The sequence below is a fragment of the Gadus chalcogrammus genome, chromosome 8 (genome assembly GCF_026213295.1).
Source record: "Gadus chalcogrammus isolate NIFS_2021 chromosome 8, NIFS_Gcha_1.0, whole genome shotgun sequence".
In the NCBI taxonomy this organism is placed as follows: Eukaryota; Metazoa; Chordata; class Actinopteri; order Gadiformes; family Gadidae; genus Gadus; species Gadus chalcogrammus.
In genome coordinates this window covers 19,027,207-19,041,781 of record NC_079419.1, presented here as the reverse complement: position 1 = coordinate 19,041,781, position 14,575 = coordinate 19,027,207, and the positions used below count along the sequence as shown (strand labels likewise).

At 46.2% G+C, this 14,575-nt stretch overlaps 1 protein-coding gene across 2 annotated transcripts in view; it reads left to right on the top strand.

Moving 5' to 3' along the window:
• Positions 1–14,575, top strand: part of mast3a (microtubule associated serine/threonine kinase 3a) — a 34,274-nt gene that overhangs the window by 4,533 nt on the left and 15,166 nt on the right. For both annotated transcript variants that reach the window (XM_056597090.1, XM_056597089.1), the window contains exons 3-12: positions 1,365–1,453; positions 1,959–2,031; positions 4,973–4,993; positions 5,236–5,314; positions 7,447–7,604; positions 9,672–9,747; positions 10,027–10,236; positions 12,006–12,107; positions 12,804–12,936; positions 14,359–14,423. In XM_056597090.1, the coding sequence (XP_056453065.1) occupies positions 1,365–1,453; positions 1,959–2,031; positions 4,973–4,993; positions 5,236–5,314; positions 7,447–7,604; positions 9,672–9,747; positions 10,027–10,236; positions 12,006–12,107; positions 12,804–12,936; positions 14,359–14,423 (1,006 nt within the window). The remainder of the gene's footprint in view (positions 1–1,364; positions 1,454–1,958; positions 2,032–4,972; positions 4,994–5,235; positions 5,315–7,446; positions 7,605–9,671; positions 9,748–10,026; positions 10,237–12,005; positions 12,108–12,803; positions 12,937–14,358; positions 14,424–14,575) is intronic.

Genomic DNA, 14,575 nt, shown 5'->3' with positions numbered 1-14,575 from the left:
GTGTGTGTGGTTTCCGGACAGGAACGTGGCCCAAGTGGAGCCCAATGTCGTGGCCATATTCACTAGGGCCCCCACAAAGGGGTCCACGCACCGGGGTCCACTAGGGCCTAGTGGAGCCCGATGTGGTGGACCCCAGTGGTCATCGGTGTGTGGGCCCAAGTGGCCCCCGATGTGGTGGCCCTAGTGGCCCCTGGTGTGGTGGGACAGCAGCAGCAGTAACATGGGTTTATTGTCCTGGAGAAGCTGCCAGCAGTCGCAAACAGACCCTGTAAAGGGACACAATATCCTACAGGGGATGATAATACATAAATGTGTTACTGACGAATTTATACTAAATTCCCTTTTATTATGAAACAACACACAGACTGCGTCTTTGTTTTTATGCATAGTGGTGGTAACCTGCTCGACCCCCCCCCGGTCATATTGATGCTGTCCAGTACCTAGTTTAATGTAACAGCTGAGGAAATAAAACCGTATGTTTCGGAAATATGGCAGCACTGCAGTTGGCACATTTGAGCTTCAATAACATGATGACTAATGCCTTAATGGAGTCTCTTCTACCGATAGACTGGATAAAACATGTCAGCTCACCAATAGTTGGCAAGCATCCATCCCCATTCGCTGTCCTCTGTAAACCCGCCCAGCACTACCACTAGTTCATACTGCCTTACACTGGCACTGTTGTTCCTAGTGCAGAACCATGAATAGTTCCATCAATGATGTGTGCGGACAACTCCCGTCACATGATCCTGCTGGGGCACATTGTTGTTTTGATTCAATTTTCTCTATCTATCCAGACTCCTCCTATAAGCCAGTAGTGATTGAATGGCTCACTCTGTGTTTATTTACTTAACTGATAACGTCCATGGTATGCCATTTAATGAGTCTGGGTATTTCTTTGTTTGTCCCAAGTCCACCTTAAGTTTAGTTTGGGCCCCAGATACCCCTCTCTGACCCAATCTCCAGTCTCCCCTTTTGAGACCATTATAACTTTATTGGTTTGAGCCCCTGCCTTATTATATTTTAGAATAAACTGGCATCCATGACATATCCAGGATGAACATCACAATATGATGCTAATGGGAACGAAGAGGATTTTTGGAATACACAGGAAAGCAAACCAAAATCAAGTCCCAGTTCCCATCATATTTGTAGCGGCGATAGACGTGTGTGTACATCTTTAGATTGCTGTCCATCTACAGCATGCATAGAAAAGACAGCTGAATAACACAGAGCCAAAACAACAAACACCAGACTCCAGTACTGTGAGCGTCTGTCTGTGCTTTATTGTTATTGTAAACCATATTGCATCAACAAGTCTCTCCCCCCCCCCCCCCCCTCCTCCTTCCTCTCTCTCCATGTAGGGCTCGCAACAATAAGAGGCGGAGTCTGGCCATCGGCACCCCGTCGCCCACGCTATCACGGCCGCTGTCCCCCCTCCCTCTGGCCACAGGTACATGCTTGTGTGTGTGTGTGTGAGACAGACAGACAGACAGACCGACAGACAGACAGGTTCACACCAGGCCAACGGGTCTGAGTGGAGTTGCAAAGCAACATGGGAGTTGTCAGTGAAAGCCGAGCAATTGACGTGGTGGCACTAAGCCAGGCGTTTTGTTTTGACACAGTGTCACATGAGGTGCGGGGCCAATGGTTAAGATGGTAAGTCATGTAGTGAAGGCAAGGTTGAGCCTGTGGTTCAGCAGACAAGGAGGGGGTTGGATCATATGTGTTGGTACCGACGATGAATGAAAGTGGGAAAGGAGTTTTGTTCCAACCGACAGTGACTCGAACGATGAACTAGTGTAAACACATCCGACTCATTAGGGGGGGAATATACAAGCGGTATACTGTAGACACGTCAACTAAATTCACATATCTGGATCCTTGTCGACAGTTTGATGGTTGAATGCATGCATGTCTTTTGATGGTTGACTGCACGCCTGCTTGTGTTTGTCTAGCTGGTAGCAGTCCGGCAGAGAGCCCCAGAAATGTGTCCACCAGCTCATCTGCCAACTTCCAGTTTGCCCGCAGGTAAGAACTGTACAAAATACGAACAAAAACAACATTGAAGTTTTCTAGCTTCTTAACAAGACACCCTATTAAAGAGTGTCTTGTAGGATTTCCTTGACTTTGATGAAAAATTGGTAGTTGGAAAGTTTTAATTTGAATAAATCCAAACCAAGCAGCCAGCAAGAAGAAGGCCTGGCTGCAGGTTGGTAGGTGGGGGGTGTTGTGAGGTGGGGAGGTGGGGCTCGTGGCAGTTTGGCATTGGTCAAGCCAGTTAAAAGCCAGGAAGTCATTGCACTCAGGCATCACCCAGGGCAGCCGTGATAACAGAACAACTGCTGCGAGTGGGTTCCATCCTGTCCTCAGAAGAGTATGAACAGCCGACCGTAGCGAGAGAGAGGGAGAGGTTCTAGCCCATCAGTCGATTTGTTTTCGTACCCACTTTAAGGAAGTATTATTTATAGTTAATTACTTACAATGGCTTTGAGTTGCTTTGGAGTTTTATTACATTAGGTTCGCTGAAACCACCACGGAATACACCTTTGGAGACGATGGAAGGAATTTTCTTGGCACCATACTGCATGACTCATCTAAATCATTTCAGATTTATTTTTTCTGAAAGCGCTGCTGTGACTGCACTTTGTAGAGCTCTACTGACTCAATTTGTTGTCGGACGAGTGCAGAGCCACATATTCTCTTTTGGATTGTTGTTTAGAAGATATCTCCTTCGGTGTGTAGGAATGGGGATTGAGACCCGGGTCAGTAAGGACCGGGTTCACAATTTCTAAAAACCTGAAAATCATAAGATCCGAGCCTATCGGTACTGCTATCAAGTCTTGCGGGTCCTACAACATATATTATATCTCAAGAGACGAGTCATGTCCTTTTGAATTAAAACATTGGTTTACAAATAGGGAGGCACCGTATATTCGGCCACCGAAAATGGCCTAAAACATAATTTTCCGAAGGAGTAAAAAGGCCGGAATGTTAGAAAACGTTCGGTATTAAATAAATATTTTGTATCAAATTTGTAATGGATATTTTTTTATTGAAAAGCAAGACAAAAAAGTTTATAAAGGTCATTTAATTGTTTGATTTATGCAATGATGAAAAATTAAAACAAAATGAATGAAAAACAGCAAAAGCCACATTCGGTATTCGGTTTCGGCTTTCGTTCAACTGTTTCAGTATATTCGGTTTCGGTTTCGGCCATGAATTTTCATTTCGGTGCATCCCTATTCACAAACATACATCGATTGCCTAATGAAGTTAGGGAATTCAAGTGAATTGCCTGCCAATCGCCGTTAAACTAAACAAAGAAGAGTTGAATTGGCTTACCCCCTTGATGTTTCCTTTCTCATTTGGTCAGTGGGTGGTTTGATAGGATGGCTAACCGTGCAAACGTTCAAAGGCTTGGCTACAATACAGGGAAGCCAAAGTTTAGGAGGAAGCGAAATGCCATTTATGCGCAAAGTAATTTCTTGTAAGGTGGGGGGCACACCCAAAATCAAGTCTTAAGCACCTCAACGTTGCGCATCGTGTAACACCAAAAACAAGTTCCTTTAACTGATACTGGAACACCACCAACGCCATTGCAGGACAGTCCTTCACTCACGGTGCATTCACCCCAACTTCTTACCAAATCCCATTCAATGAAATGATGTACAATTGATATAATCCAAGAATATGTATGAATATGAATCTTGCTGCTGGCTAAACAGCTGCCTATTGCGTTCCTCTGGCCAGCTTGTTTTCTGACCTTCTTAAATGTAATGACTAGAGATCTGCTCCATGTTTTCTTCCATTTGTTTTAAACATGCCAACATCTGAGAGTTTAAAAATACATTTTCCAATAGCGATATAAGGTTTTAAGTTTCCTGGATAAAAATGCAAGATTGAATAGACCAATTAACAGGCAATGTATGCAGCATCATACAGTCATAATACTAATATTCCTAACTAATATACTCTAATAACTAATATACATTTGATATTATTATTACTATTTACCATGGTAAAAATATCCTGTACAAGACGGTAAATTACTCATCCAAAAATAATAAGCATTAACCAACACTTTAGTGTGAAAACCAAATACTTAAACATGACACCAAAAAAATAAATCAGTTAAACAATAAAAGTAAAAAAAGTTCTGTGACAAATGTTTTTATTGTCCCGCCTTTCCTTCAAATAATGCAAAAGTATCGATAGCCGGTATCAATAATGACTTGATTGTAAGGGATTCTCCAAAATGGATTCCATATCCATTCAAATGAATGATCCCAATCCCTCCAACCTCACAGGAGTGATGCATGAAGCGCAGCATTCAATATCACACTGGAGCCGGTGACAGATATTGGATATGTACCAGATGAGCCACGCCGCTTGTGTTATTACAGAGGCTAATCCCCTCTGCTCGAGCACGTCATGGTTCCCCAACGAAAGTGTTCTCCCAATGTTGTTATGTCCCCTCTGATTCAACTGTAACCCTACCCATACAAACATAAGCTGCTCCTCTCCCCAGTATTAACCTCATCGAAAAAAAGAAGAAAATACATTTCATCTGTGTGTGGCGTTGAATCTATCCTAAGATCTAGTCAAACAAACAGGCTTGCGCTCTCTTTGTGGATCTCGGTTGAATCAGATAAAGGGCAGGCGAAAGAGCAGGATGAGCCTGGGGTGTAATATTAGTAACCTGATACGAAATGAAAAGATGAAATGCTTGAGGTTGACGGTGGACATGAGCTAGGGACAGTTATTGTTGTTGTCGTGTGATGGAGCAGGACGGTAGCTCAGTCGGTGTGCAGTAGCTCCCTGCTGGTGGTGATTTGGGACAGACAGGACAAAACGGTCAGAAAGGCATTGCTGGTCACCATCGTTAATCCCTGTACTCTCTCACCCCATATCCTTTTCTCTTCTCCCTGTATCTCTATGTCTCTCTCTCTGTGATGTCCTTCTCCTGTAGTCAACTGGCCCGCAACGAAAGGTATCACATTTCACTTATCCTCTTTTATAAAAAAAATGATCTAATTGATATTCACTGTATACATACTCTTTTTAAGATTTTGTGATAGGGGAACATTAAAACGTCATGTACCTGAATAACAAAGTCTAAATGTTTCAATCTCTAAACAGTAAAGGCCGAACCCAAAACATTGACAGATGCATCATATCAATAGTAGTGTTCTAGTCGTCTGACGGGGTTGTTGTTCACGGTGTTGTCTGCAGAGCGGATGGAAGGCGGTGGTCTGTGGCTTCTGTTCCGTCCTCTGGTTACTGCACCAACCCGCCCAGCTCCTCGGTGTCGGTGAGTACGCTCACACAACACCCCCTGCCGTCCCGCCTCTCTCTCTCTCCCCGGCTGCGTGGCTCTCTGTCTCTGTCTCTCACACCCTTACGGCGCTCTCACGGCGCTCTCACCAAAATCATCACCATCACCATTGAACACGCGCACACGCGCGCGCGCTCTCTTGCATTGTGTATCTGTGTGTTGTGCCTCCCCCTTGACTTCATCAAATATGCATCTGCTTTGTAAACCAGTGCCCCGGGAGGGGTTGCCTCGGCGTGTCAGTACGGAGCCACCAGGCAGAGGGTCCTCCAGGCTGCCAGGCAGACGGCTGCTGCAGCCTGGTAGCTAAAGACTGTGATGATGTCGCTACTGCTCAGATTACAGTGACCTTTATCCCTGGCTTTCATTTATATGACTTTAGAGACAGCTGACGGGACAAGCTTTGGATATCTTTTATGAATTTATATTGATATAAATCGGGTTTCAATGGTTGCGTGTTTTTAACATCAAATTGGATGGGATCCACCTCGACATTTCAGAAAGTTTTAGACCTTGTGTCGTTAAAGATTGAGATAAAGACGTACAGATTGGGATGGACAATTTTCACTTGAGGTGCATTGTTTTTTATCATGATAGAGGGATGTGTTCTGCAGTGAGGCATCGCTAACAGATTTCTACTTCTTTATCATCATCATTCATTGCTATTAGATTATCATGTCTGCTTTTATCCAAAGTGATGAACAGCGAGGTACAGGTCATTAGAGAGGGTTAGCCATGTTGCTCACAGATGCCTACAGACACCAACCACGTGTCCAAGTGACACAACCGCCATTTCCTTTTGCTGTTTTTGTTTATGCAGCTTTTATACACTTTGACAAGCAAAGCAGGATTGTAGGTCGAGCACAGTGCTCATCACCAAACCGTCAGCTGTGAGTTATGTTTATTTGACTTTATTGCTGCCCATTTTAACCGCCTTTCCAGAAACCCTGGAAAAGTACCGGAATTTGGTTGGGCTGATCGCTAGAAAAACATTGGAAGGTGTTTTTCAGGTTTTTCCTTTCTCTAGATGACATCATTGCCCGGCAAATATTAACATAACAGCTCATTTCCTCGTTTGACACTTCTTGTGTTGGTTGACTGAGGCAGGTGAGGGAGTTAGCTGGTTATATGGTTAGCTGGCTGCTGACAGGTTATCTACCCAGGGAGGAATCTGGGGCCTTGAAATTGCGGTCTGTGAATAAAAAACCAAAAGCAGAACAATAAGCGGGCCTTCTGTCCAGGCAGCATTTGCGACGGCGTGCACCACACGGCTCGGAGACGGTGAGGTCAGGCCTCTGGGCACAATGCTCCTTTCAGGCCTGGCTGTCACTGAGGCCTTTATCCCGCATCACTCGCAGCTCACCCTCCTCCGGTTTCCTCTTTGGACTAGTTTCTGATTGCCTTTCTCTCACTGCCGTTAACCCTAACTCCTACTCTCTGTTACCCTCGCTCTCCCTTCCTCTCTCTCCGTCCCTCTGTCTGTCTGTCTGTCGTTGTCCGCTATTGATTCTGTTTTTATTTATGTCGCTCTGCTTCCCCCCGTGCTGCCTCTTGTTCGCCGTGCGGTTTCTTCCTGTCTCAAGGCAGATTAAACGGTTGTGCGTCTCAGAAGGTCTCTTGTGAAACCTGACCCCCAGAGCAGGCGTCTCATAAAACCGAGAGGGCCCAGCATCTCACACATTGTGGCTCAGAGAGGTTCAAACTAAGCAAGCGAAGGGTCTGATATGACACAAGAGCCCACATAACAACATAACGCACGCTATCAAGGATATAAAAAAATGTAACTTGCATAATAATAATGATGTAGGCGTTACCGCCGACTATATTCATAGCATACTGTAGGGCAGGCCAATGTTCTACATATCTAAATCAGTATTTATTTCAACGTGATATCCAAAGCTACGCAGAAACATACAGGTCATGAAGCTTCACTGGACGGAGAGAGAGACACAGACGATTGGGTGTTTCGGCATTGTTCTGACTCGCGTGCACAACAGGATGTTCTGAATATCGGAAGCTGATGGGAATATGAAACGTGTAACACTATCACCCTCTTTCCACTCCGATCTTTCTCTTTCTCTTTCTCCTTCCTCCTCCACCCCCACCACCAGTCCTCCTCTTCCCAGGAGTTGCTCCACCAGCTGCCGCACCAGCCCACACAGGACGACCTCCACTTCCTGTTCAAACACTTCCGGAGCACAGAGAGCGTGGCGGACGAGGAGGCGGGCCACGCCCCGCCCGTCGTACGCCTCCGCTCCCGCAGTCTCAGGTAGGCCCACACACCTCAACACCTCAACACCTGCTCACACCCATTTCAGACATGACCCCCTTTAGACTCCCTGCACATCTACTGGCACACCCACCTTCAAACTACCTCTAGATCCAGCTTAGACCTACCTACAGACCTATCTCTAGGTCTAGGCTAGCTTCAGGCCACCGTCTGACCTCGCTCTAGGGCTAGACTAGCCTCATGCTACCGTCAGACCTCGCTCTAGGTCCGGACTAGCTTCAAGCTACCCTTCGGATCCATTTCAGGCCTATCTTCAGACCTGCCTACAACTCTCCCCCAGGCGTACTTTCAGCCAACCTTCCCACCTGTCCCATTCCGTGACAACACTATCTTCAGTGTGAAGGCACAGCTGAACTTCTGCTGCTGCGTTTCCGTGCACGGTCGGAGCGGAAAACCTCTTCAGATACAAGAAAGGTCCCTTTAGCATTGTGAATAATCCTGAGAGATAAACGATGACTACTTCATCCGCACAGGCTGAACGTGACTAATGGGATGTGGCTCGAGTGGAAACATTAAACATGGCTGTCTGGTGAGCTCATGAATGCTCGCCATCTACAGAGAGCGGAGCGCAGGAGATTGGTCATTATCTCAGAGCTGCTCTCTGTGGTGCACATTCCTAAAGAAGGAGCACTCAGACGTGGTGTTGCTCTGACCTGACCCCAAAGGCTGCTGCCTAGGGCCTCTGGACACTCTTTATGAGTGGCTGGGGGGAGGTGGAGGAGGAGGAGGAGGAGGAGGTGGAGGAGGAGGAGGGAGAGGGGGATGAGGAGGAGGAGGTGGCGGCGGTGGCGGCGGCGGCGGTGGGGACTTGGTCTGGGATCGGGTTTCCTGTGACGCGTTCCAGCTGGCTGTCGGCTACATGGAAGGTTCTGGACCTGCTGGCCCCAGTGGTCACGGTGTCTCACCGTAGTAATCTTAAGAAGTGGAGAAGAGTGTCATCTCGTAATGGATTAGGTCAGTGATTTAGAGACGTGGCTGCTGAAGGGTTCTGAACACGTTTTGTCCAGACTTTTAATCCTCAGAAGTAGGAGCATGTTATGAATCAAACCCCCGGCTGATGGACAGGTCTTTAGCTTGGCCCGGTTATGAGGGGCATGCCCCCTGTGTTGTTCCGACTCTTTAAGACTGTCTACCAATCTAAAAGTAACGATCCACTCCAAGAAAATCACCTAATTGGACTGATGGTTGCTTTGTGGGTTTATAATTGGAACGTTTGATATGCTTAGCTGCAAGTTTCAGCCCAAACCATGGAGGAAACACCAAGGAACCGTCTCCGTTGAGGCAACCAACGTTGTTTATTTAACCAGGAAAAGCATTCATCTTGTCTGTTGGTCAAATCCCACACTGAAATGACTGCACACACATTGCGTTTTTACAATTGCCCCGAAATAGACTTTGCAGAAGTGTTATGTGAAACGATGCCGAGGGGAGTGTTTCCATGCTGCGATGGTGCCCCGTCGTTCAACTAGACGGCAGCTCATGGGAAACCTCTCAAGGCTTACCGTTAGTGCTACGGCATGCGTGAGCCACTCCAAGGAGACCCCCTGAAATAGCATGTAATGTCTTGTTTTGTGTTGGTGTGCAAGGGGGGGTGGTTATTTCTGTCGTCGATGATGACAGTACGTTGATTTGCAACGGCTGTGTCGCGATTCAAGAAAGTGCAACTGAACACCGTCGTGCACAACAGATGTGGTCAGAAGGAGATCGTTGGTGAGAATGGTTATCCGTTGAGGTTTTACGTGCATATGCTCTGTGGCTCAAGTGGTATGGCAATACAAATTGTAGTAAATAAATATATATACAATACAATATTGGATTCAGTAACAAATTACAACTTTGCTGTGTTGTTGTGGGACGACGATAGAAGATAGCAATTCGTGTAGAGGAACTGATAATGAATGGTCTGTTCTGAGGTCTTCCACATGCGGTTAATATTTCCTTTGCATCCAGTGTGAAGACATGCCTTTCTCTGCACCAGCCAAATAGGCAGTCCTTCCTACATTTACAATCTTTTAAGCAAGTTTTGTTTGTGTTTCTCTCCTGCAGCCCCGGTCGGACCTGTGGGACGTTTGACAACGAGATTGTTATGATGAACCATGTTTACAAAGAACGCTTCCCCAAGGTACGGCGAGCTCCACCTGAGCTCCTTGTTTTTACTTCTTGTTTTAAATGCGACGTTAAACGACCACGTCACAGTTAACAATCCTACTACCATTCCATGCATAGTCTCCTTTATTTAGTTTTTTTTACGATGCGCGTTTTGGAATCTCACACCATCCTTGCTGCATTCTCATTGTTTTAGTTCTCCGGGGTTTTGCAGGGTGTCCCGTGTAATGCCGATACCCCCGCCCCTCCCCTATACTAAATGCCTGGTGCGTCCCCCCGCCCCTCCTCTCCCCAGGCCACGGCCCAGATGGAGTGTCGTCTGCTGGATGTCATCGCAGAGTCGTGCACCGGCAGTGCCCTGCCCCTTGCGGACGGCGTGCTGGGCTTCATCCAGCATCAGCTGGTGGAGCTGGCCCGCGACTGCCTGGACACGTCCCAGAACGGCCTGGTCACCTCCCGCTACTTTGTGGAGCTGCAGGAGAAGCTGGAGAAACTGCTGCATGAGGTGAGGGGGACTGTGTGTGTGTGTGTGTGTGTGTGTGTGTGTGTGTGTGTGTGTGTGTGTGTGTGTGTGTGTGTGTGTGTGTGTGTGTGTGTGTGTGTGTGTGTGTGTGTGTGGTGTGTGTGTGTGTGTGCTTCACCTGAAATATCGACCAAATTGCTAAAATTATTATTGGTTATAGTTAGTATTTTTAGTTATGTGTGTGTGTGGCTTGTTCATGCATGTTGGGTATAGTTGCTGGTACAAGTTTGTACTGGTTACCGGAAGACGTTTGTACTGGTACTGGTGTGGAAACATAGATTGAGTTTGTTGAAGTCCCCATATAGAATTTTACAATGCTCCCAATTATGGTACCCTATTATGATGTATGTTGTTTGAAAGCATAACAACTCTAGGTAAACAATTTGAATCAGTTTTTTTACTCCTAAAGTTTTTATTCCAATTGTCATCAACATTCAGCAATTGTAACAGTTAAATGTCATTGCAAGGCCTGTAATTGCCATCTGGGCCATAGTATGTCTTTGAATTATATATTTGCTATGAGAACATTGTATTTTACAGTTTGCGTGGTTTTGTCGTGAGGTTAACCATGTGATGACCTTGTGATTTATTAACATAACATACATACACGCAAGCAAATGGAAATGTGTGTGCTGCTCTATGCAAAAGTTAACCTTTCTTTATACAGATGGCTCGGCTAATGACATCATCTTTCTGATGGAGTTGGCTAACATCATCGTTAGTCTGTTTGACAGGGGATTGGTCTATAAAACAACCTTCGGGGCTGTGGAGTTCATTTATAAAGGTCTCACTGTGAGTCTCCTTACCCACGTTGCTCAGTCTTTTGGAGTTACTAGGATGAACACTGTTGTTGCTTTTCTTCGCCATAATATATTTTATTTAAGTACGTCGGCACTTCATAGCTTGGCTTGTTCCCCCAGGAGTTTTCTGGGTAAGAGAGATGTTGGACTGGTTCCTGCTCTACTTTGAAAGAGAAGCGACATTGCTGATCATTATATAACACTGTCAGTGTGCGTCATCTTTGTTGTGCGACGGTCACGTGCGTGGGCTAGGAAGGAATTCTCCTGGGCTCTGTGACTTTTGGCTCAAGCCGTGACAATCGATCGGTTGTTACTCTGGCGTCTGCACACAAGTATTCAAATCCATTATGTGATTGGCGATGTGGACCCAATCACACACCCCAGAAATAAATGGCTTTGTCATAATGTTTACTAACGCCTGCTGAGGTTTAATAGTTAATTGATGTCATGGCGTTACGTTGTGACACAAACCTGTTGGGTAACCTTGCGTCTAACCTTGCACACGCCTACACTGTGACTACATGACCTAATTTAGCCAGCCCAATCTGTGTTCCTTCATGGCGATGTTATGCGAGGCTACAGTCGCGCGGTATATTGGTAATGGTCATTAATATTCAAGACCCATAATCTAAGTTGCTCAAGCGTTTGTCCTGGGAGAAATATTTAAATTGCCGTGTGATTACTAAATTGACGACAAACATATTCGGTGGAAAATGCATTTACATAAACCGTTTACAAATAGGTTGGCTCGCAAAGCCATTTTTTAATATGCCAATGTTTCTCAACCTGGGTGCCGGGGGCCCTTTGGGGCAGCCTGCTGTGTAAATGCAGTCACAGGAGATTTCTGACAAGACTAATGTTACAACCATTGCTGTACACAACGTGTTCTTCCACACACGTCTTACCCCTAGTACTAAAAATCGTCCGGCCCTTCTCTTTTTCTTCGATCAGGCGTACGAGCGGTCAGAGAGCGAAGAGGTGACCGTCATCATCAAACTAGTGAAGAAGATCCTCATCATCATCTCCAGGCCAGCGCGCCTTCTGGAGTGTCTGGTAAGACGGGGGTCCGGTGGGGGGGACTCTGTCTCCGGGGTTTAAGGGGCCCTGTAGTGGTTATGTAGAATTGATGGTTTGTCAGGTCACATTCCAGTCACTCACCAGCAGAGACCTGCTTGTCTTCTGCAACTAGGACATCAGTTACACTGTTGGTGTCCCACAAAGCCAGCCATACATAAGTTATGTACTGGTTTTCAACCACGCGGTGATGTTGATATTTTAATTTAGTAACACATGCTGCATTACAAATCTGCTGTCTTGGTGACTACTCCTGTTTTTTGATTGGTTGGCTCACTCATCTTCAACCGCTTGCAGATGAGTGAGTGAGTGAGCTCAAGCGACAATCCGCTTGAGCGTACAGGTTTAATATCCATGCAACAGTTTCAAGATATTTTATATTCATTGACTTGTGATGTCTCGTCAGATTCCAATAATATACTCTCCCTATTTCTTTTTCATCACGGTTAGTGTGCTTGTACCAATGGTAATACATTGTATGAATGTGTATGAAATAGTACAAAGACACTGTTGTCCTTTGTGGGTTCATATTTCTTCCTGGTCTATTTAAACCATTGGGAGCTGGATGTTGATACATTCGACCACATTTAGTTCCTGGCTAAAAATAGTACACAGCCCGAGTAGTAGTCCAACACACAGCCATACGGTCAGCTAACGCTTTGGGCCCTCCTGCAGGAGTTTGACCCGGAGGAGTTCTACCACCGCCTGGAGGCCGCCGAGGGCCACGCCAAGGGGGGCCAGGGCGTGAAGACGGACATCCCCAAGTACATCATCAGCCAGCTGGGCCTCACCCGAGACCCCCTGGAAGGTAAGGCCGGCCCCCGGCCCGTCTGAAGCACCGCTCTGCCCGCCGTTCTGTATTGATTTGATGATGTTGTTGTTGTTTTATCGGCTGAGGCTCCATTCTGAGAGCGCGATGTTCTCGACGTTGAACCTCCCTGTCACATGTCCTCTCTCGTCCAATTAATGTGGCCCGATGACGTAGCTGTCTCACTGTCGTCCAAACGACAGCCGTGGTCCAAATAACCAGTGAAGAGGTCTTGGAGGATTGGGATGGGAATCGAGACGTCTTTTCTCTAGAAAGTTTGGTTTTCTTACATTGGGTTTGGTTTCAAACAATTGAAGTCAAATCTTCATTACTGAGCTTTGGCACTTCATGTTTTGATGGTTTAGGTTTGTCTTTTTTCTGTGCCATATGCCTCCTCGTCAAGTTATTAGCAGTGCGGAGGGGGTTAATGCCAGTTTCCGCTGTTACTATGTGCACGGGTCATTTCCTGGCAACGCCCTGGCCTCGTGTGAACCCCCCGGCAGTGGTGTGCAGTTAGCCCACGCCTCCACTCACCCCGGCCCTGAGATAAGAGCAGTCTGATTAAACCCTTGGCGTGGTCCTGTGGTTCACCCAGCTGCGGTCGGCTAGACTTCGGGTTTATTCAAACCCTGAGTCACACAGGGCAAACGAAAGTAGGATTCAGATATCAGTTATTTAAAAAACAAAATCGGAATCACACCTCGAACGACTCCTTCATTGGGCCAAGGGATGCAGAGTCCAGCTCCTCAGATCAACAGCTATTGTACAATGTGTTGTTGGGTAGCGCTGTATGTTTATTGTATCGTGGTGCCATGGTGTGGTTTGTGTTGTCTTCAGTTGCACTACATTCAGACTGGGTATTTCTGTCAAATATCCGTTTGGTCATTGAGATTTTTATGAAGGTTTTAGGTAATTTAGTCTTGCCCATTTGAGGTTTGTTGAGGAGTTGGGGGGAGAGAGATGGTGGCTGTTGATTAAAAAGCGATGCAAGTAAACTTGTTTTGGAAATGTTTCCTCAACCTAATTTAGAGATTTATTCTAGGTTCTAAAAAAAACAAAAACAGGCTCATGTCCAAAGAGCATTTCATTTCCTCCGTAAACTACGACCTACTTGCAAAACTGATTTCTTTGTATATAGTTTCAACTATTTTTATGGATAATATGTATCAGATATGTCAGAAATGTACTCTAATTATCCAGTATGTGTTTTTAGAATGAAGAACGAAATCAAATGCATGATATCAGCCCACAAAATAGCACACATCACAAATCCGAAGCGTTCCCACTTCCTTGAGAGATCCCCGTGTGGCTCAGTGTCCCCCGCTGGTCTCCTGGGCGTGTGGCCCTCCAGGCCTGGAGCCGCCCGGCGGGGCTGCTGCTGTCCTGAACGGAGCTTAACCTTCAGCCTTCCCCTGCTCATAGATGTGGCCCACCTGGAGCAGACCAGCCCTGGGCACGCGGCCTCCGGCCTGGACGACTCTGGAGAGGTAAACACGAGCCATGTGAATGATTATATTGGAGTATGATCTAGGCATGTAAATGTATTGGTGGATGATGATGATGGTACTGGTGCTGGTGATGATGATGAAGGGTAGATTTGAGTGGCGGCCATGGAGCGCTACTACTAGACCTCATGTAT